Source organism: Mytilus edulis, chromosome 13 (genome assembly GCF_963676685.1).
Source record: "Mytilus edulis chromosome 13, xbMytEdul2.2, whole genome shotgun sequence".
NCBI lineage: Eukaryota > Metazoa > Mollusca > Bivalvia > Mytilida > Mytilidae > Mytilus > Mytilus edulis.
In genome coordinates this window covers 39,685,250-39,707,142 of record NC_092356.1, presented here as the reverse complement: position 1 = coordinate 39,707,142, position 21,893 = coordinate 39,685,250, and the positions used below count along the sequence as shown (strand labels likewise).

The following is a 21,893-nucleotide window of genomic DNA, read 5'->3' as shown; positions in this document are numbered from 1 at the left end:
TACAGAAAATTATCTTCACCGCTGCATTTATTTTACATAGCTTTGATAACAGACAATACGGTATTTCAATGTTGAAGGTCGTACGGTTGCCTAATATTCTAACATCAACTTCGTTTAAAGTTTGATTGGTATTTGTCTAATTGGCAATCATATTATATATTCTTATTTTTAAATAGCAAAGAATTTATTTATAGTTGAAAAAAGTCCTAGTTTACATGATTTAACAAAAAGGCGGTACAAAAACCTATCGAAGGCGAGCAGTTGTGCAATATACAATTGTCTTCAGACTGTTTGGTCTTGTTGATAATAAGGAGTAAAGAGGAAATCATCTCGTAATTTCATTCAATGTATGATTATTAGCTGGTGTGTACAAGAACTGAAGACGAAAAAAAAGCTGATATGATAAAGACATTTTATTGAAAATACTAGTGTAATACAGAAAATACATAAAATAAGGGATGATGCTTAGCATGAGCGCCTATTTACAAAGAGTATTGGTGTCAACGAACTTAAGATGTTTAAATATCGCTTTATTACACAGTCAGAGCAACAGTTTTTGTCGTATGTTGCCCATGTAATCCAATAGCTGTTATTGTGATATAGATATTCATTCCACTGAAGAATTTAACTCGAAGTGGGACATGCATCACAAGAAATTCATTTGTCGTCTCCTGCCACTGTACAATATCCGCCCCATTCACAGCTGTTCCTACAGACACTTCATAGTACAAGGTAAATGCAGAGGTAAAATATGTATCCCAGCTTATGGTTAAAGTTCTGTTCTTTTCAGACATAGTAATGGAATTTGTTTCTAAACATATATAATGCAGCCAAATTAGGTATTCATATAATGATATTGTATTGTCATTAAAATATGTTAAAAGAGCTTATGAGAAATACGCTCAAAACGATAAAAAAAAAAGGGAGTCCGAAGCTTCTTGCCTTTGTTAGTCCTTTATATTTTTGAATGTTAAATCAATTATTTGTTTTGTATAACATCCATTTTCAACGATCTGAACTAGTATACATTTTTATTCAGGGGCCAACCGATGGCCACATGCAGGTGCGTATTTTTCTCGCTGTGATTAAAACCCATTGTCGGACTTCGGCTGGTATCTGCTCTTTGGTCGGGTTGTTGTCTCTTTAACAATTCCCAGTTTCCATTCTCAAGTTTTAAATAACATAAAGTTGGCAACAAATTTCATGTGTCTATACATTATGTCGATCTCTAAATGTCCCCAGTCTAAACGTTCTTTTGATCTAATTCATGTCTTTATTATATTTTCCCCGTTTGTTTTCCTTAATTATTTATTATCTTTATACACCATTAACCCGTAAACTTTTAATTGAGCTGAAATGATTATTCTAGGTATCAAGTATGCACTGATTTCTTAACTATGATTTTATTATGGTTAATGTGCATATGCGGTAGATTTTTGTCTTCTTTTTGCATTGTACTTGTGCTTGTTCATTTACACATGTTAAAGACCCAATCAATTACAATAGAAGATTAAATCAGTGACAATATAAAAAAGCATTAAAAACATCAATGAAATAGATAATTGTCATTTCCAAACTTTTGAGCGTTGTTGCTCAGTACCTGGACGTCATATAAGTTCATATGTACCTTCGAGAAAGATTGATTGCTTGATTGGTAATTAACGCCACTTTAACACTATTGTGCTACCCAGTGTAAGCTTATATTGGTGGAAGAAGCCGGAGTGCACCCTCCCCCTTCCATCCGAGATTCCAACTCACAACTGCAATGTTGACTGGCTAGTGATCGAGTAGTTGGACTGCTTAGCAAATTGTCGAGAAAAAGACAAAAGTATCTTAAGTAAGAAAACGAAAAAAATACCTGAGACTCTAGGATTTTTAGTTGACACAGAAATATTTGTTGATACAGGTTGACTGGACATGAATGCATTATTAATTGCTGATACTCTGGCTACATACTGTTCATCATGCAGTTCAAAACCAGTCATACTACAGTACATTACACCATCATGATCATAAAGAACAGTCTTTGATAATGAAACCGTCTTGTCTTGGTTTTCAAATTTAACCTAGAATATATAAGGTATACTTCATCATAATGTGATGATGATTTCTTTCTGTCGTGACCGTCTTATCAACCTTTTAGAATGTTTTGTCAAACAATGAATGTTTAACAATTTATCAAGATGATTGTTAATAGAAAGAAGTAGTATGAATTTCGAAAACCTATGTATAGTATAATGGTACTTTTCATATCTAATCATTACAAAAAAAGGTGTTTTGTAAGAAAGGTTTTCCTAATGTTTAACATGCAAGGAACTACACCTTTTGTAGATAAGGAACCCAACGTGTACCTAAAACATACTACTTTTACACTAACTGTTAAACCTGTTGTCCAATTATCAAACATTTGGTTTTGTCTATTTATCTGATTAAGCTTAATTAGGTTCTTTCTCGCTTCCTAAGCATTAAAATCTAATACTTTATTCTCCCCGTGGTAACGAAGTAAGATGAACCATTTGATAGCAGATATATCTTGTTCAATTCGGATAGATATATGTACTGTATTAAATGTAACGTAACTTAACTTCATACTTCAAGAAGACAATAATAATACATGCCCTCGTTGAGTAAAGGGTAATACATGTTTTTTTATTTTATTTCTTGTCCTAATTATTACACCTCGCCTTTCTGTGTTGAATCGTAACACAAAGATGAAGCTGTTTAACCATCGAAAATGAAAACGCCAAAAAAAGGGATACTAATGTTGATAGATATTAGTTGATCGGTCCCAATTTTTAATAATCATCATTCAAAACAAAATGCATTAGGACGATTGCGATTTAAACCATTCCATGACCTCTTTTCAGTCGTAAGGTGTAAAATTGACCCGTTGTTTATACAAGTGTTTACTTCGTTGATATTCAATTGAGTTGCAATGGGTATACACACATCGTTTTCATCAACACGATTTGTTTTAATGCAAAACTTTCATCATAAATCTGAAAAGGTAATAAAAGTAAATACAATAAATATTGGGGAGCATTAACACTTAAATATATTGTATATTCAAATATTGTAACCGACAGTAATATTATAATATTATGTGTTTAACGTATACCCGAGATTATCTACTTACAAGAAATGAATCTAAACCTGATTTATCATGAAAGCCCATCCACTTCAACCGCACAGTAGAGGTGTTTCCATGGAAGTTTGATTTACTTTTGTATTCTGTAATTGGTTGGTCCAGAACTTGAACCTGAGCATTCTGTATAGATGGAGGACTGTCTGATATTGTAACTCCATCTGATGATTTCTTTGAGTGTAAGCCTGCCTTATTGTGACACCGTAGAGTTACATAAACCGTCTTTGATGACAACACACTATGGTCAAATACTTTAGACACAGATGACAGTTCGGCCGATATTCTGACAAACGCTTGGACCTCATTACCAAATTCACTAAAACCTATGAATAAGATTTAATTTTTAAGTGCGGAACTACAATAAAAAAAATTGGAGACATCTAAGTTTTCTTAGAGCAATGACATGCTTTAATGTTTGCTTTTGTAAATACATTTTCCGATTGTAAATTTTACATGCTTTATTGCACAAAACGTTTTTCTGCCGTTACCTGAATTTAATCTTTGATATACTACTTGTGCAGAACTATTTACACTCAAACAAAAATTTACATACCAGAAACAGGTTTCTTCGGATGTATATATAGTTACATTAAATGTGCAACAAAATTCAATCTATAATCATACATCTTAAATACAATGTCGAACGGCTTCAATTTACTGCTTTGCTGATATCAGTTGAACTTTTTCATAATTGCTTGGAAAAATATAGGTTTCAAACTAGTTGATTTTCGGATTCCGAAAGTTCATTACAAATATCATGTGATTATTTTATGAAGCAGTAAAACTTACCAATTGCCCATTCACAATACGATAATCCAGACTCCAAATCTTCTACCCTCCAGTTAGCAATGATTTCATCCGTTGTTTGACTGTCTATGTCATAACCTATATCATATAACATAAAATAAGGACTGATTTAAAAATGAAGTGACTAGTCGCATTAAATTTTCACTTTTCGCTTTTTTTTTTATAATTTTATTACTTTCTGTTGTAGAGGACTAATTAATGCAGCTCACTTTTTTTTACTTGATGACACATTATTATACAATTAAGAAACATTTGCAAATATATTTGGAAGTTGTATATTCATATACAAAAAAAACCTGACATATCGTTATTGTTAAATACGCATAATCAAAGCGACAGTTTGACTCTGCTTTGTAATTACTATTCCGTCTTTTATTTACTTTCTAAATTTAAATGTTACTGTTGGTAGCTGCATTGTTAAGGTTTGTATTGTGTGTTATAATTCTACGACATATGGTCTATATAAGGTCCCCCAGCTTTTGTGTTTATATCAAATCAGATACAACAGTAGTTTATTTGTATCGATATTCAAATCTCATGATTCCATTTCATAGATGCAAATTAAGGTAGTAACCAAAAACAATGGGAAGTGCATAAACTCAAAAAGAAGCTATACCGAATATATCGAAAGGGTGAGCGACTACTAATCTTGTTTCATTCACTATGAGAAATCCGCATTGCGACACAATGTCGAAATCAGCTTTAGACTTATTTTCAGATCGAACTATACTTACATATACAAAGATCTAAGACTGCAAATACAGTCTGGCTGTATCTACTATAAAAATGTATAAATTAATCGTAAATATTTGATTGTGCGCAGACAACTGATCCGTATGGAATGTTGTACTTGAAGTTTTTTCCTCGTTATCCTTTGTACGAAATGCATCACTTCGCACAATTCATTTCCCTAACACGTTTTATTTACCTGTACATTTATTTCATCATTTTTTGGGAGGTTGATTTTGTTTTGAATAAATAATTTGATTATAAGTCTTCAATACACCAGAATAAATTCGATGAGAAAGAGAAAAAACCAGCTTACGATGCCATATCAAATATTCCAGTGTAAATTTCAATTTTAAAAATATGGTTTCTAATATGATATATGATAGTAATTTTCCTTTTGGATATAATTTAAAAAAAAAATGACCCATAAATTAGATGAATGGTTTGTGCCTTTTTTATAAACCTGATTATCTTGTCTACTTACCAATTCCGTCATAAACGAATTCTATGTCAGGAGGTGTCAGGTCTATATAAAGGGCTTCTGCTGTGGCTACTGCCGACAACCCAGCACTATTAATCGAAACAACTGTTATGTGAACTGTAGACGTATGTGCTAATGTAATATTATAATTGTTGGCAAATGTGTTTAGCCCAACACTTGTATATCTCTGTATTTCTGTGCTTCCCTCTTTGTAACCTTTCAAATAATGTAACTTCATTAATAATAAACAAAAAGGCGTATCATGAGATGATTTTGGTCAAAATTACCTGCAAAAAAAATTTTGAATTCAATTCTTAGTTATTTTTTACAGATACAGTGTTTTGTATTAAAATTCAAACTGTTCTGGTCAAGAACAAGTAACGAGTCTTATCTAGACAAATCGTTTGCCTGGTGTACCCAGTCATATGTCTTCTATTGTTTAATGTGTTCTTATATCATTGAAATACATTGTATTATCTCTGTATGATGCCATAAGCTAATTATATAATGAGTACACGTAATATATTATGTTAAAAATGTGATTTGCTAGTTACGATATAGAGGTTATATAAATATATGTCACTATTTGGCTTCAAAAGATTGAACCAAACATAATTCTAAAAATTATGTAGTAACCCTTCATAAAAAACTTACCTATAGCCCAGAGATATTCAACAATAGGACTTTCCTCATCAATAAACTGCCATGAGGCATGTATTGATGACCATTCGTGTAGCCAAATTGCGTGAGATAAAACTGGATAAGAGTTTATCTCTACATCAAATACTTCAGCCTTAGAAATCTGAATATTATCTAGTAAAATGCCTGTGGTGTCGTCCATGCTTCCAAATGAAATATTAACATTTGTATTCTTAGCGGTAAAGAAAAATGTATGAGAATGCCAGGATACTTCAATGTTCGAACCATGTTTGTCTTGTCTTTGGTACACAAGAAACACATGTCTTTCAGTTCCAAATTCAATATAACCTTCTTTTGTAGAAAGCACTGAATCGTCAAAGGGGACATGAGCAGTAAAGAATTTAATGCTATATGTATTGTATATTTGTAAGTTATATAATGTCTGTAAAACACTTCCTCTGAGAAATAGAAATGATCGACCATCCATAGCAATAGATTTTGATGAACCCAGGACGCAAATACAATCCTGATCAGAAGAATTCCAGTGATATGGCATTGTATATCCACAAATATTATCTGCAGAAATGTTTGAAATATCTACAAAGTCATTATCACTGTCTTCAAATGATGGATTCTTAATCATACTGTTTTCAGTGAAAATCAGCTTTACCGGTTTTGGTGGGGTCTCATCAATCGTGATACCGTCCGATGTTGCAATGTCCGAAACATGGCCAACAAAATCTACAGCATATACTTTACTGACTACCTTAGCCCCTAGAATATAAAAAAGAACTTACAAGACAAGAATTCTAACATTTTCTAACATTAAATTTTACTGCTGATTGACTAATTTATCATACTATTTTTATAACTATTTTGCAGTTCTTTTGTCTTCATCTTTCTATCGCAAAATTTAAAAAAAATAAAATAATAAACAGTTCCACTTATAGCTGTTACTTGATTATATACTTAGGGAAGAAGTAGTAATTTTATGTTGGTTTAATGTTAAAGTTAACTCGATCGTCCGTCATATAACAACACATGTATTTATGGTTTTCTTGCAAATATAATTTATAATTTTGTTAAAGAACAAATTGGACACACACTATAAAATAAAAATGAACAAAATAAAAAAATCACGTTTCTTGTATATTTATTGTTTCGTGTCGTTATGAAGATCTTTTTTACTTCTGAAGGTAAAAGAATCTTTTTCGTTTTTTTATTTAAATATGTGGTGAGTCCCTTGTTTTTTGTATTTTGCCATGATGTGTCGTCTTAATCGTTTTGATTGTTTATTAAACATTCAAATTGTGGCAGTCAAATTGATCATTTATAGAACTATGATATTGTAATTGATTACCTGAGTGTATTATAGACGAGTTGATTGATTTGGATATTGATCTTTGAATACCAACATTTTGAAAGGGTAACACATCACATTCTGTATTTGTAATTTCATTTTGAACACACCAGTAATACTTCTGAATACCGGAGTCGTGATCTACAAAACCACTCCAGGATGCACCAACAACCTCAGAACTGTTTTGGAAATCAATTTCACTGTGTCCTAAAGAATATGAAAATGCTTATGGAATACTGTCTTTAGAGTAAAATTTAGAATTTAATCACAAATAAGCGAATCTTAATACCTTCGTTCAATAGACATGATCATGTTAATATCAATATTTTATTATAGAAATTATATTAAACTGATAACAAAAGTAAAGTCCTGTTTTGTTTTAGATCGTGGTTTGCAATTATTTATTCACATTCAAATCTTTGTTTTCAAATGCATAACTGTTGTATTACAGTCATACTAGAATAAACTAACCGATGCCGTCATGCACAACTCCGATGGTAGGTTTGTCTATATCTACAGTAAACCCATCTGATGACAGTGTCACGTGCTGACCAGCATAACTGTAACCAACCACATTAGAAAAATACCAAACACTGGGTAACAGGGGAACTCGACTTATATTGACAGTTGAAACCGATCCTGGAATATCTATTTCAACTTTGTGTATGTCATGACCTGAAAGAAATGTATACTAGTATGTGATGGTCATTGTGAGTTATTGCTTGTGAATCACAGTGACCATGACATGTATAATGTATATATAATATTACTAGTACGCAATAGGAACATATAAAATTACTACGAAACTATATTATGAACATATATCTGTAAGCTTATTAAAATTAATAAACAAAGGTACAATATCTTTTAGAAAGGAGGTTCATCTTCTAAAAAGGGAAATAACAAAAATACCGAACTTCGAGGAAAATTCTAATCGAAAAGCCCATAAACAAATGGCAAAATCGAAAGGTCAAACAATTCAAACGTCAAATAGATAACAACAGTCATATTTCTGTTTTTGTTCATTTTCTTGCTTATGTATTAGGCCTTTAGTTTTCGCGTTTGGTTTGATTTAAATTTCTGATTTGGAGGCCTTATAGCTAACTATGCGTTATTGGCTTTGCTCAGTGTTCAAAACCGTGACCAATACTTTATGTTTCATTTGGTCTCTTGTAGAGAGTTGTCTCATTGGCAATCATACATATCATCTATTTTATATTATACTATTTCATAGACAATATAGACAAAACAAAAAATGCTGAAACAGATAGTGAAGCTGTACAGTCTGAATTAAAAAAAAACAATGTTCTACCAAATACGATAGTAGTCATGAAAGTCGCCGAAAAGAGATGCTAATTGTTCATCAAAGTTGATGTTCTCTAATCCCATTAATCAAAACTTGTTTCCTGTATTAAATACATGAATTTTATTGTAAAAATACATTGTTTAAGCAATTTAATATAATACATACCACCCGGGTAAGTACTCAAATAAACGTGAAATTTCTCTATGACAGTGCTAGCCTTTATAAATGCTTCATGCCACGAAATAGAAAATAGCCCGCCTCGTAGCATGTAGTCAATATCCTTCTTCCAGTGGCCAGGTAAATGTTCCATTACCTAAAATATTTACTTATTTTTACATTATTTTTTATACATAAACAATGTTCCTACAATACTATTGACAGTTTCTAGAAATCTAGTTTTTGTTAAATTTAAAAAAAAATAATTCTGTAGATGTATAAAATTTACAGGCAAACTGTGTATTTCAGCTTGGGGCACAGTTTGGTTTTCACTTTTTTATTCTCCTTACTCCTTACATCTCCTTTAGTTACATTACTAATTTGTTTTCTATAGCAAACTATGTTTTATAACTATTCTTTGGCATTTTTGCAATAAAAGAGTTCTCATCTTTGAATGATACTATAATTTTAAGATAATGTTATCTATACTCGAGAAATGCGCTTATATTCCTGAAGTAGCCGTTTTAAAATCAAACGTTTTGTCATTATTGTTTTCCACAAAGTGTCCACACAAACGTCGGGATAGATTACATACGTCGTGAACAAAAGAAAATTCAACAGAATACGTGATATGTTTGTTTTCTTTTTCGGTTATGAACAATACAAATAATCATTTAGATTTTGTAACGGAGAATTGTCTTCAACAGTCATGTATAATGATGCAATGTTGTATATGTGCTCAATCTAATATGAATACACGTTTAGTCTTTATGATAACGTCATACGAATTTCGATTTAAACGGTAGATTATTAAGTTTTACCCCTGCACCAACAAAGTTCGTTGTCGTCAGAGGTTTTGACATCACTGTTATACCATCTGATTTAAAGTCAGCAAAAGTGTTGCTGTCATACCATGCTCTTACAAAGAATGAGTATTTCTGAAAGTCATTTAAAACTTTTTCTGAAATACAAAAAAATAACTTGATTCATGATTTCCATTTTTACTATTTACTACTGAACTACTCTCTGCTAAACATAAAGATTTGAAATGTTTAGTTAAATATTTAAAAAAAAAATCAGGTTTATTGTAAACGGTATAAAGTTGAAAGCACATTGTATGGTAATCTTGAATATTTAAGCAGACAATTATTGATTGAGATAGACAACTACAAAGGAGTAGATCCAGTAAGATCCCTTTTTGGCCCCAAAATATAGCAGTTTTAAAAAATTGTTAAAATGTAAACTTTTAGACAGTAGAATGCTTCGGCTACATAAATATGGGCTGGTTTTGACAATACAATGCACATATATCGGGTACTAGCACCATTGAGTCATGCTAAATTACTGAAATCTTCACAATTCTAGCATCTTAGTTAAATTTTAGACGGTTTTCGTGTAAAACGAAAGTGGCCGCATTCGTGTTCATCCTTAATAATGAAATGTAAGTTGTAATTATGATAATACACAACAGATATAAAGGTTGAGGATGAACATGGATGCGGCCACTTTCAATTTTGACATAAACCATATAAAAAGGGACATTTTTCGACATATTTGGTAGATTTTTATATTAGAGCTTGAATCGGATCGTTTTTAATGACTAATAGTTATCAAAGGTACCAGGATCATAATTTAGTACGCCAGACGCGCGTTTCGTCTTCGCAAGACTCATCAGTGACGCTCAAATCAAAATATTTATAAAGCCAAACAAGTACAAAGTTGAAGAGCATTGAGGATGCAAAATTCCAAAAAGTTGTGCCAAATACGGCTCAGGTAATCTATACCTGGGATAAGAAAATCCTTAGTTTTTCGAAAATTCAAAGTTTTGTAAACAAGAAATTTATAAAAATGACCACGTTATTGATATTCATGTCAACACAGAAGTTTTGACTACCGGGCTGGTGATACCCTCGGGGACAAAAATCCACCAGTAGTAGCATCGACCCAGTGGTGTAAATAGTTATCAAAGGTACCAGGATTATAATTTAGTACGTCAGACGCGCGTTTCGTCTTCACAAGACTCATCAGTGACGCTCAAACCAAAATATTTATAAAGCCAAACAAGTACAAAGTTGAAGAGCATTGCGGATTCAAAATTCCAAAAGGTTGTGCCAAATACGGCTAAGGTAATCTATACCTGGGATAAGAAAATCCTTAGTTTATTTAAATCAGTTCAAATCTTTCACATAAAGTAATTGTTTCAAATGAAATAGACACTTAAGTGTTTAAAAAAGAGGTCAAAATCTTTCGTCAGATGAACCTGATATTTGAGGCCAAAATCGGTCCTTACCGGACCTACTCCTTTAACAAACAGAATGACCAAGCTGTAGTTTGTTATTGCTATTTGTCCTACTATATCTATCCATTATCCGACTTTTTTATTATACAATGTAGCGTTGTCATGATAATGGGATCATCAGAAGTTTATCCTATAGATAATCTCATCATAGATACCACAATTGAAATTTTGTAGTGGCTTCAGGCACTCGTTTTGTCTACAAAAGACTCACAAGTTACGCTCGGATTCCTGAATGTGTTAAAAAGTCTGGCGACGACTGTTATTCGGGGAATTCACGAAAGCAACATCAAATTAATCGATGTCGGTAAGACTTTTAAAATTAGAAATAGTTTTGCAACACATCTTTAATAACACCTTCCTATTTATTTTATGATGTTCATTTAATACTATTATTCAATCTTAAATCATCCTCGGTATTTTTTCTTTATTTGAAACTATTTAGTCTTTTTTGTACATATTTTAGCACTTCATATTTCTAATCATATCTTTTACCAGTTTTTGGACTTGGAGTTTTGCTTTAAAAGTGAAACACATTCTTTAACAGTTCACCTACAGACGTTTGAAATCATATTGTAAGAGGCATATGATAAGTAAATCGAGACAAATTCATCTTGTTTGTTTATCAGCGGTACTGTTATTTGTTGAGCTATTTTTATATGGAAAACTTCTTTTCGGTCAATTAAAATTGTTACTCACGAAAATTAAATATACTCACAGTAAGATAATATCTTAAACTATATTTACTGAATATTGAAATATTAGATAGATCGAATAAATATATCATAAACTAATATACAACTACCTCTAGGTAAAGTGTAGATAGCATAATCTATCTGACCACAAGGATGCCAAATATTTTCCACAAAGCTGTCAATTATCCCTTCTGGTTCAGCAGAGTCAGATATTCCTACGCTCCATTCATACCTGAGGGCAACATACAACTCAGATGTGAATATTGTTCAATTGAATGATCTCCAAAAATACATTCACATCAAATGCATTGTAAGGCTATTATAACCTAATTTCTTTAAGTTTATTCCAGCGACTCGAGTAACAAAAACACATAAGTAATATTGAGAATGGAAATAAGGAATATTCGAAGAGATAACAACCCCAACAATTTTGTTTTGCTAATTCATTATCTCCATGAAATGCATGTTCAATTATAGATTGATGCTTTCTCCCAATAAGCAGCAGGTCTTTTTTTGGATAGAAACCAAATATTATGTGTCACATGCATGAACATGTTTAAAAGATAGTGTATTCATTTTTATAGCAATTTAAGTAAAATTAACATCTGGTACTAAATAGGCGAATGGAAAGAAAGAAAAAAGAAAGAGAACTAAAATATTATCAAGAAAGAATAATATGTATACCTTTTAATCAATCTATATCATCTGCATATTGGAAAGCAGACTAGATATTTTTAGTTTTAAAACATAACTTATGATATAATCATCCCGTATACGAGATCCAGAAATTTAGAAGTAGTTTACACTTATAATCATGTGTTTTATTGCATCAAATATATCCATATTACATTTAATCTGACTTAAAGAATATCTCATTTACATTTATTCTATAAAAGCCTTATGTACCCACCATTGTGGTAATAAACCCTGAATTTGAACTATTCTCCATCTAGCTGCTAGTGCGTCATGTGATGGCGTAAAGTTTACATCATCTGTTTCCCCTTGTTGTAAATCAGTCAAATCATATATAGCAATTAAGGTGTTTGTGTTATCTGAAAATTGTTAAACATGTTTACTTTTACTTTTTACAAAACTTTTTAAGAGATGACAATTAAACTAAGAATTAATTTTGTAAAATCAAACCAGATTGAAAATTCAAACAAGCAATTATTCTAATATTAGACACATAATTTAATCTTAAAACCTTAAACTAAACCCATTAACAACTTTCTATTTTAAGTTGAACTATTTTAATTCCTGTACTGTTGTCAACCTTGTAATTTGATAATAGTACCGGTTCAAACCAAACATTGATATCCATTTGGAATGTATAGGTCCACATTCTCTTTTTGTAAAAATTGTCGTTGTTAAAATAACGGAATTTGATGCGACTGTCATACAAGAGAGAGGTTTAGCGCTATAAAACCAGGTTCAATCCACCTTTTTCTAATGCCTGTACCAAGTCAGGAATATGGCAGTTGTTGTCCATTCGTTCGATGTGTTTTATCCTTCGATTTTGCCATTTGATTAGTGACTTTCCGTTATGAATTTTCCTCGGAGTTCAGTATTTTATTGATTTTACTTTTTATACTTAATCTTTGTCAACTTTGTAATTTTATAATTGTACTGTTGAAATCGGACAGTGCTATTCATCATGTTCTTTTGAGATGTATTAATACTTAGTCTCTATTGTAATTCCTTAACCTTGATCAACTTTAAAATTTAGGAATTATAGGAAACATCACACAATGCTTTTCATTTGGGATGTATTTATACGCAGCATCAGTTGTAACAACTTAAACTTGGTTAACTTTAAAATTTTAGAATGTTCAACTAGTTCAAAACTGACAGTGCTATTCATTGGGAAATACTAATTTAACTTTTGTTTTAATAGATACAAATACACCCATAAAAACTATCTTACTATGTGTACTGTCTACACAAGGCGAATCCTCAATAGGGCATCTTTGATCTTTTGGTGCACATACGCAGTGTCCTAGACACGAACTAGAAGAACATCTTCGTATCAACTCAAGTGAGCCACCAGGAATCAAACGGAATTGGTTATGAATCATGTCACTTTGAAGTCCAACCTAAATAAAATGATTAAACAATAACCTAATATGTGTGGTAGTACCTTTTCCATATTTACACCAAGTGTTTATATTTACCTAAATAAGCTATATAAGCAACGAAAACATCGCACATACTTCTTATTACGACAAAAAGTATTCATGGCCTATAATACGAGCATTCCGAAATAATTGTACATTCTAGCTTTGTCTTATTCAGATGTGAAGTAGAGAACAAAATGTATATCCGGGTAAAACAATACTAACGTCGAAATAATTGACAAGGCTTAAATTATTTCCTTAATTGTTTGGGATTTAATACCCAGTTTAAAAGTAATGAGTCAATATACAAATATATTATCAATAAATCATCGAACTAGGGTAATAATCAGTTCCAATGTGATAGTTTTGATTTTACCATGTGTAAAATCCTAAGTTCATGTTGACAATAATTGTTAAACGGATCTTATTTTTACTGTGCATCCTTGGTAATAAAGTCGTTTTGAATATTAAAACAAATTGAAAACCAAAACAAACAGGATGTTATTTTAAAACTTGAACATTCATTCATTTCAGTTTATTAAATTTTAATACTGCGATCTCAACAGGAGACGACGTTCAACGGGTTTCAATCCAAAGACGAATGCTGTATTTCTTTTGTCTTTTAACTGTTGAGATTAGAGCATCGCTGGTGAGTCTTTTGTACACGAAAAGAACGTCTGTCGTACATAATTATAAGCCTGCTATCTTTGTTTTACACTATACTAGTATGCATTGGTGAATCCGGTTTCGCAGGGATCTCCATGGATGAAAATTGAACGATGGAGGAACTTTCACCATCATAAACTGTATCTACGCCGTACAGTGTAGCGCGATCGAAAGTATTTCATCCCTCCACATAAGGATAGGTGAACATGCTAATTCATTGCTTATTTAAATTTATTTGAATTTTCATTATAAATACTATATAAAAGTATATATATTTTCAATAATTGCCGTTTGTAATTCTTCAAAGGCCAAGCCCTCATACCCCCTCCCTTTCCCTTAGTCGAGAATGACCAATAGCTATCACAAAGGTCCCAATGTAGTTTTCTTGCTATTTTTGGTAATTGTTATAAATGGGGTTAAAATTCATGTGGAGCTTATTTTTTTCACGGACATTGTCAAATTCAGAATTCATGAACCCATTACCGGTATGGCTGGTTTGCAGCAACGACAAAACGAGTCGTACGGGTTATGTAAAAGGTTAAAAAGATTTGTAAAGCAACGTTGTCAAATGAAAAGGTTTTTAATAACTTTATCTAGCAAATAGATGCTATGCAACATGTATCTTTCGAGTCTGAATAGAAACCGGAAACGCGGATGTATCAATTTGATTGTAAACTACGAAATGAATTCGGAATTACGATACGATACTTATTTACAGAAAATATTAAAAGTTTTTACTTTTCAACTTTTAAAGTAATTCTATATTATTGTTACAGTACAGCAAAACTCGAGTTATTTGCGATGAAATAATAATTACTATTTTACGTCTTATTTTGTACTTCTTAAAAAGGGGGATGCTGGTTGCGTAAGTCAAAATAAAAGCACGTGTTCTACTTGTTAAACTTTGTAACTGGACTATTAATTTATTTATTTAATCTGAATTATCATAAGCATTTGCGGAAACTTAATTAAATAATTCGACAAATGAATCATCTATCTTCAGATAATATTCTCCTGTCTGCTTTGTTTGATCTACCTGTACAAGCTCAGGTACAAGTGATTAGCGATCTTAATCCGGATATCCCTCAGGTGTTAGAACTGGATTATACTATAAAGAAAGCCTGAAGGTTATGCAATTACATGCATTTGATTATAATTGCTAAAAAATGGCGTCAGGCTATAAAAACGATCACAGTTTTGAACGATAGCGCAAGTCATTTAACGATGGCGCAAGACATTTGAACGATGGCGCAAGTCATTTGACGATGGCGCAAGAAATTTGAACGATTGCGGGGCGCCATCGTTAAACAGGCCATGGAGATCCCTGGTTTCGTAGCTATGGAGGTCCTGATATGCCCCAAGGATGTATTTTTGTCGTTTCGTAGGTTGAAATTGGATCTTTGATAAATAATGTCTTACTTTATTAAATGCCCAAACACTGATGAACACATAATCATAGTCAGTTAGTTTTGTTGTATCTACTTCAAAAGTCTGCACTTTTCCCTCGTCTCCCTTGTCTACACCGTCATCTTTGTGTTGAAATTTCTTTGGTTTATTATCCTATAAACATACATTTGTACATATACACTTCTCGAACGTGGAACGTTACTGAATTCTCATGAATTGACAAGTGTTTTACAAAGGGGCCTCATAACATCTAGATAAAAATAACTAATAGTTAGTTTATTTTATTTGCTTGTACTAAGTTTGTGCTAAGCGCACTTATTCATTAAGTCTTATTCACATATTTAATATTATTTTATTGCAATTAAAAACTGCTATTTTTGGGGCTTTCGTGTTTATGGTACACACACAGTCGTAAGATGAATAGTCCCCGGAAATGCATTCACACGATGATATGATTGGTAAATTAAATAGTATCACTTCTTTTGCAAGTGCAAATCCAAATCTGATTAAATAAAAATCAAATTCATTCACTACCGCAGAAAAGATGCGGTTAGGTACACCCTCGAAAACATCAACTACCCGTATGTATACACATATATATATCATCTGCCTCAGTGAGATGTTTCTGAGAAAGTTTTAGGGGGTTAAGGTTAAATGTTGCAATAGCAATGAACATATTGATAGAATTCGTTTTTTGTAAAACTATTAAATGATGTAGTTTATTCTGATTGAACTGTGTAAATGAAAACATTTTAGTCATCATATAATAAATTTGATATAAAATCTTACACTATTAAGATCATCGAGCATATATCTACTTCCAATAGATACCATATAGTAGTCTATATCAGAATGAAGATCAGAAAAACCTATCCATGCCAACCATAATTTAAATGATGACCACTTCATCCACCAACCATCAACATGGCGATTTAACTCAGCAGCATGGCCTGTCTCAATAGCAAACGTTCCTTCAAAAATAATGTGTGTTATGATATTCAAGATACGTGAAACTTCAAAAAACATCAATATTTGAATTATACCCGGCAAACAACATGTTTAAACTACAATATTCCCGTTGGTTCTGTAGACAATGACGATCAAGTTTTTTTTCTAATATCAAATTAAGTGTATGAAACAATTATATCATGTATTGCCATCTGTTTACCACGTACAATTAAGATGCGCAATGCAATTCGAAAATTGAATAATATGAAGATACAAAAATTTTTAAATATACTTATGATCTTACCTGTAATTGGAGGTGAATTGTCGACGAAAATTCCATCAGATGTTTCTGTCACACAGACTTTCGCCCCGTTACATGCAATAACAGTAACAAAATATTCAACACCGTCGTGTAGATTAAGTCTTGTATACGTAAAATCACGTACAATTCCATTCAGCTGTTATAGTATATAAAAGAATTAAAGTATATGACTTACTCATACTAAAACTTTACATACCTTAATACTGTAAAATAATTAGTCGAAACTATATTTTAAGTCAATATTTATAATTAATTATGGTTTTTTTTTGTACTTTGCATTTGCCTTCAATCGGGACAACAATACAAACATGATGACATGTCCTTATTCAAACAATATACAATTAGAACCAACGTAACGGTCCTTAAGAAATATGTATATCAGAAATGACGATCAGAAAAAAATCTTTCCTAAACCATATAACAATCATTTATATTGAAATATGAACTCATTAAGATTTACAATTGTTGTTAAGATGAAACGCATGAAAAAAGTGTGTTCTCTATGACCGGTTTTGTTCATCACACTTAGGTTAACGTATTTGATTTCATCACATTTTTGTGCAACTTATTTATGATACTTATAAAACATATTTATCACATTCTTTTGTGTTTATCCAATCTATATGTTACTCATTTTAAAAACTAATGACACTGTTTAGATTTTGGTTTAACAATCTCATCTATACAATTTTAAAAATTGAAAACAAACTGTATTACCTCTGTAGAAGTTGAATTAATTTCACCACCCTTGTGTGAATTTACTGATATATACTGTCTTTCAATGTATGATTCCCCGTCATTAACTTCCCATGTGATTTTTATGCAGCTCCTATAAATAATTGAGTTTTCCCTTCTTGATCCAAGCTGCTGAAACAATTTAGGCTTGCTACTGAACATTGGAGGGGAATCATCAACCAAGAAACCATTTGATGTTGCTTCAGAGTAAAGACCTACAGCATTCAGAATATGTATGTGTTCGTATTATTCAGTTTTAAATATAAACCATTTAGCAATATTATTTATTAGTAATTGCTTAATCGTATCCATAATATTTATTTTTAAGAGAAAACTTCCGCTTTTTTGTTTCCTTCATTTGTCAAGTTTGTAAGAATACACTATTTAGAATTACGCAACGTCACAAAAACAGACTCTTTTGATAGTGTGTTAACATCCATCTTCTAATATCTATTTAACAAAATTACATGTTCAAACATACTTAATGTGACTTAGACATGAGGTTGCAAAGGAATCAATTATTCGGCTTTAAGCGATCATGTTTAAGGTAAATCAAGACAAGCACAACAAGCGCATGCAATAAAAATCAAAGCTTGCTCTTTTCAGACTTTCTGAAAGTATATATTTTTTGTATGAAAGTTTGAATGAATTTGTAAGGAACATTTTGTAGACCAGACGCTTTATTAGTGTTTTGACAAAAAGTAAAGAGATACATTGATAAGATTTACAAAAAGGTAAAGATAATGCAAGTTAATCAATCATTATAACAAGCTCAGTAATAGATATTATACCTGCTTTGTTGTATGCACGGACAGTTACATAGATTCTTGTGTTTGTTGGGATTGGTTCAATTATATTTGGAAACACAACTATATCTGTCAACGGCAATTCAGTCTGTGATATAATATCATTTCCTCCGATTGATGTTCCCACTCTAATGGAGTATTTATCTAAACCTGATTGTGGATCGTTAAAACCATGCCAAGTTGCAGCTACATATGATCTGAAACCATATCAAATTATAAATATGTTGCCGTAAAGCAATCATAAACGTTTCGAAAACTTTTTTGATAGCAACTTTTTTCTTTTTTTCTTGAATGCAATTTATTTATCTACATTTACTCTTTCATTCTTTATTTTGGATACTGGTAATAAAGTATTCCCTCTTCAGCTACAATACTAAGATTTTGCTATTTTGTTTAATGTTTTTTTATGTTTTTGTTTTGCTTTTTAAAAAGTTTGCTGATTTTTTATTTTGTTTCCATTGCGTTTAGTCGTTGAAACAGTCTAAAGAACATCAGCTCTATAAAAACAAAGACAAGTATCGTTAAATTATATTATTATCTCTATTACGTTTAATTTTCCGTGTTTACATCTGAGAAAAAAATATACTTCTTCATTGTATTATAAAACTCCTCAGTTTTCCTAATAAATTTTATAAATCGCTTTGAAGTACCTTAAAGGTTGATAATTTATGTCGATATAATCTGCTCCATCCTTTATTTTTCCAATATTTGGAGGACTGTTGTCAATAATAACTCCATCAGAAGTAACAGAAGAACAAAGGTCAGCTGTATTACATGCAGTTACTGTAGTGTAATATCGCCTACCGACAGCAAAGTTTATTCCTTTCAAAACAAACTCTGGAATCAAATGTAAATGAAACATGGAAAATAGTTTTATAGGTTGGTGTATCACATTGTATAATATAATGTATATTGGCGACATTCCAATAAATATACATATATTTTCATCGGTGATATAATTTATTTATTTGGTGTTGAAAATTACTGATTTTGATAACAAGACAGTATATATGGAGTTGAAAGCGATGGGTCCTTTTTTGTATGATTTCAACGTCGCGCTCTCTTTTGTGGGTTCATTTTGCCTAGTGTATTCAACGTTTGTTCATGTATTAAGACAATAACAATCAATACCAAGGAGTAAACAAAGACTCATAAGACCAACAGACATTTACATCAACAGTTATAAATAATAAATAAAAAACAACACGAACTCCACTAAAATCCGGGAGTGAAATCAGGTGCTCCGGAAGGATAAGCACATTAACTTTAAAAGATTTGCACATGGACCTGTCTCATTGCTTTTGAATATACCGATTGAGTATTGCTATTTTGGTTTTGATTTATTAATCCCCTAAACATAATGGTAACATATGTTCTACCATTAAGTACATGGTTATTTGCATATGTAATGAAAATAATGATTAAATATCTTGCAGCTCTCAGTATCAGTTTTATTGAAGCAAAATAAATTAAGTTTAGTTTACCATGTATTAATCCAATATCGTGTGTTTGTAACACATCATCACAGCCTGCACAAGTTCCTATAGCGATTTTGTAAGTCTTTAATGTTGTGTGTGGGTCATAGAATTTTTGCCAGTGAGCCCCAAGCTTAGCTGAGTTGGTTTGAAAGTCTATATCTTTCTTTGTTAGTTTAATATCATTCAAAAATCCATCGAATACTTGTCCAACTTCTGGTGGAGTTTTATCATAAATGTAAGCCCATGAAGATGCGGTTGTTACTAAATTTGCCTTATTGACTGCCTATAAATAGAAAAAGAAATAAGGTTAAAGTATTGAGTTTGAAAAATGTAGTTTACATATCATGTTTATGTTATTGCATAAAGTTTTTAAATTTTATTTTCAAAGCATGCTTCCCTGTATATATTGATGCGTTATTAAAACTGAAATGATGATGTAATGATACTGACAAGAATACCGATGATCTATGCTTGTAAATGTTGTATATAATCAAAGTAATTAATATATGTTTAAAATGTTTATGAATTATTATCATACCTTAACTGTAATGAAGTATGGATGTCCTTGATGTGCATTGATATCCAAATACTGAATAGAAAATCCGCAGTCTTCACTTGTCTCAATCGGCTGTACAATATCTCCAAAGTTTGGTTTAGAACCTACTTCTAATAAATAATGTCTAATTCCACTTTCTAGGTCGTAAAACACATCTTTCCAGCTGAAATAAACATGTAACAAAATGAAAGAATACTAGAAGGTCATACAAGTTCTGTTTTGATTGACTAAGGATATATATATATATATACTTAGGATGAGTTTTCAACTAGTTGCACATGATCTGTCACTGGGAAAATTATAAGAGTAAGCTCTCTATTTTGATGAGTCATTATCTTTATACATGTACTTACCATGCGTTAATTTCACTAAAATTTCTAATATGTCTGCCATCAATTAGAATGGGTTTTGATGTTTTGTGTGGCGGAGTGGTATCTACTCTGATGGAGACAGAGTGTGCTGTAGAACTTCTTCCAGAGAAATCAATCCCTTAAAATTGAATGGATGCAATAATATGAGGGTATGTTTTGACATTTATTACAGAAACAATGTCGTGAAACACAATTACTTTATCTTTCTTTTATCATTCACATATATAAACCATGGAATTATTCAAAAATACGAACTTCAGTGAATTCGTGTTTTACTGTGAGGTGTTAAGTCATAATAAGGCATTACTATATTGCTTTGCTGATAATGTTTCAGTCAATTAACTTACTTTTCGTATATACGGATTAAATATAAGCAGATTAGATAGATTCTAACAACTGACTAGTAATAGTTCGCGGTAGAAATAAGATGGAAAAACATCTAGTAAATACTGCAAAATAAAGTCTAAAATCTCGGGTAAATGACGGGTAAACCTCAAACATCTTTGTCTAAAATTATCATAAGTATAATGAACACAGTATTCATTTGGAAATACGAGGTAAATTTAGTAAACTTCTAATTCTGTTTATTTTAATTTTTTTATCTTTTTAAGTACAAAAATATACAAAAATACCTTTAACTGATGCAAAATAATCATGTCCGTTCTGTAAATTAATTCTGTGAAATGTTACATGGTTTACAATACCAACATTTGTGAATTCAACTATATCTGATCCGCCTTCTACAGATCCTGTTAAAGAAAAAACATTGATTTATAGCTCCACAGCTGCAAAGACTGAAATTTTTATGAAAAATATCTATATATTTATAGAACAGACGGTAACATTTTTTTGGATTTCATTCGAATGCACTGGTTT

The 21,893-nt window shown here is 31.4% G+C and overlaps 1 protein-coding gene across 1 annotated transcript in view; it reads right to left on the bottom strand.

The window, feature by feature from the left end:
• Positions 1 to 405: 405 nt before the first annotated feature.
• The window catches only part of LOC139501252 (uncharacterized), a 75,778-nt gene continuing 54,290 nt past the window's right edge, over positions 406 to 21,893 (bottom strand). Inside the window, exons 32-54 of the mRNA XM_071290272.1 lie at positions 21,650 to 21,766; positions 21,000 to 21,135; positions 20,629 to 20,809; positions 20,097 to 20,373; positions 19,263 to 19,449; positions 18,598 to 18,809; positions 17,789 to 18,021; positions 17,054 to 17,207; positions 16,591 to 16,772; positions 15,814 to 15,954; positions 13,539 to 13,707; positions 12,525 to 12,666; positions 11,725 to 11,846; positions 9,445 to 9,584; positions 8,633 to 8,780; positions 7,633 to 7,836; positions 7,162 to 7,368; positions 5,817 to 6,575; positions 5,166 to 5,378; positions 3,935 to 4,030; positions 3,137 to 3,468; positions 1,859 to 2,066; positions 406 to 811 (exon numbers count right to left, since the gene is read on the bottom strand). Of these exons, the coding sequence (XP_071146373.1) occupies positions 534 to 811; positions 1,859 to 2,066; positions 3,137 to 3,468; positions 3,935 to 4,030; positions 5,166 to 5,378; positions 5,817 to 6,575; positions 7,162 to 7,368; positions 7,633 to 7,836; positions 8,633 to 8,780; positions 9,445 to 9,584; positions 11,725 to 11,846; positions 12,525 to 12,666; positions 13,539 to 13,707; positions 15,814 to 15,954; positions 16,591 to 16,772; positions 17,054 to 17,207; positions 17,789 to 18,021; positions 18,598 to 18,809; positions 19,263 to 19,449; positions 20,097 to 20,373; positions 20,629 to 20,809; positions 21,000 to 21,135; positions 21,650 to 21,766 (4,838 nt within the window). The 3' untranslated portion in view covers positions 406 to 533. The remainder of the gene's footprint in view (positions 812 to 1,858; positions 2,067 to 3,136; positions 3,469 to 3,934; positions 4,031 to 5,165; positions 5,379 to 5,816; positions 6,576 to 7,161; positions 7,369 to 7,632; positions 7,837 to 8,632; positions 8,781 to 9,444; positions 9,585 to 11,724; positions 11,847 to 12,524; positions 12,667 to 13,538; positions 13,708 to 15,813; positions 15,955 to 16,590; positions 16,773 to 17,053; positions 17,208 to 17,788; positions 18,022 to 18,597; positions 18,810 to 19,262; positions 19,450 to 20,096; positions 20,374 to 20,628; positions 20,810 to 20,999; positions 21,136 to 21,649; positions 21,767 to 21,893) is intronic.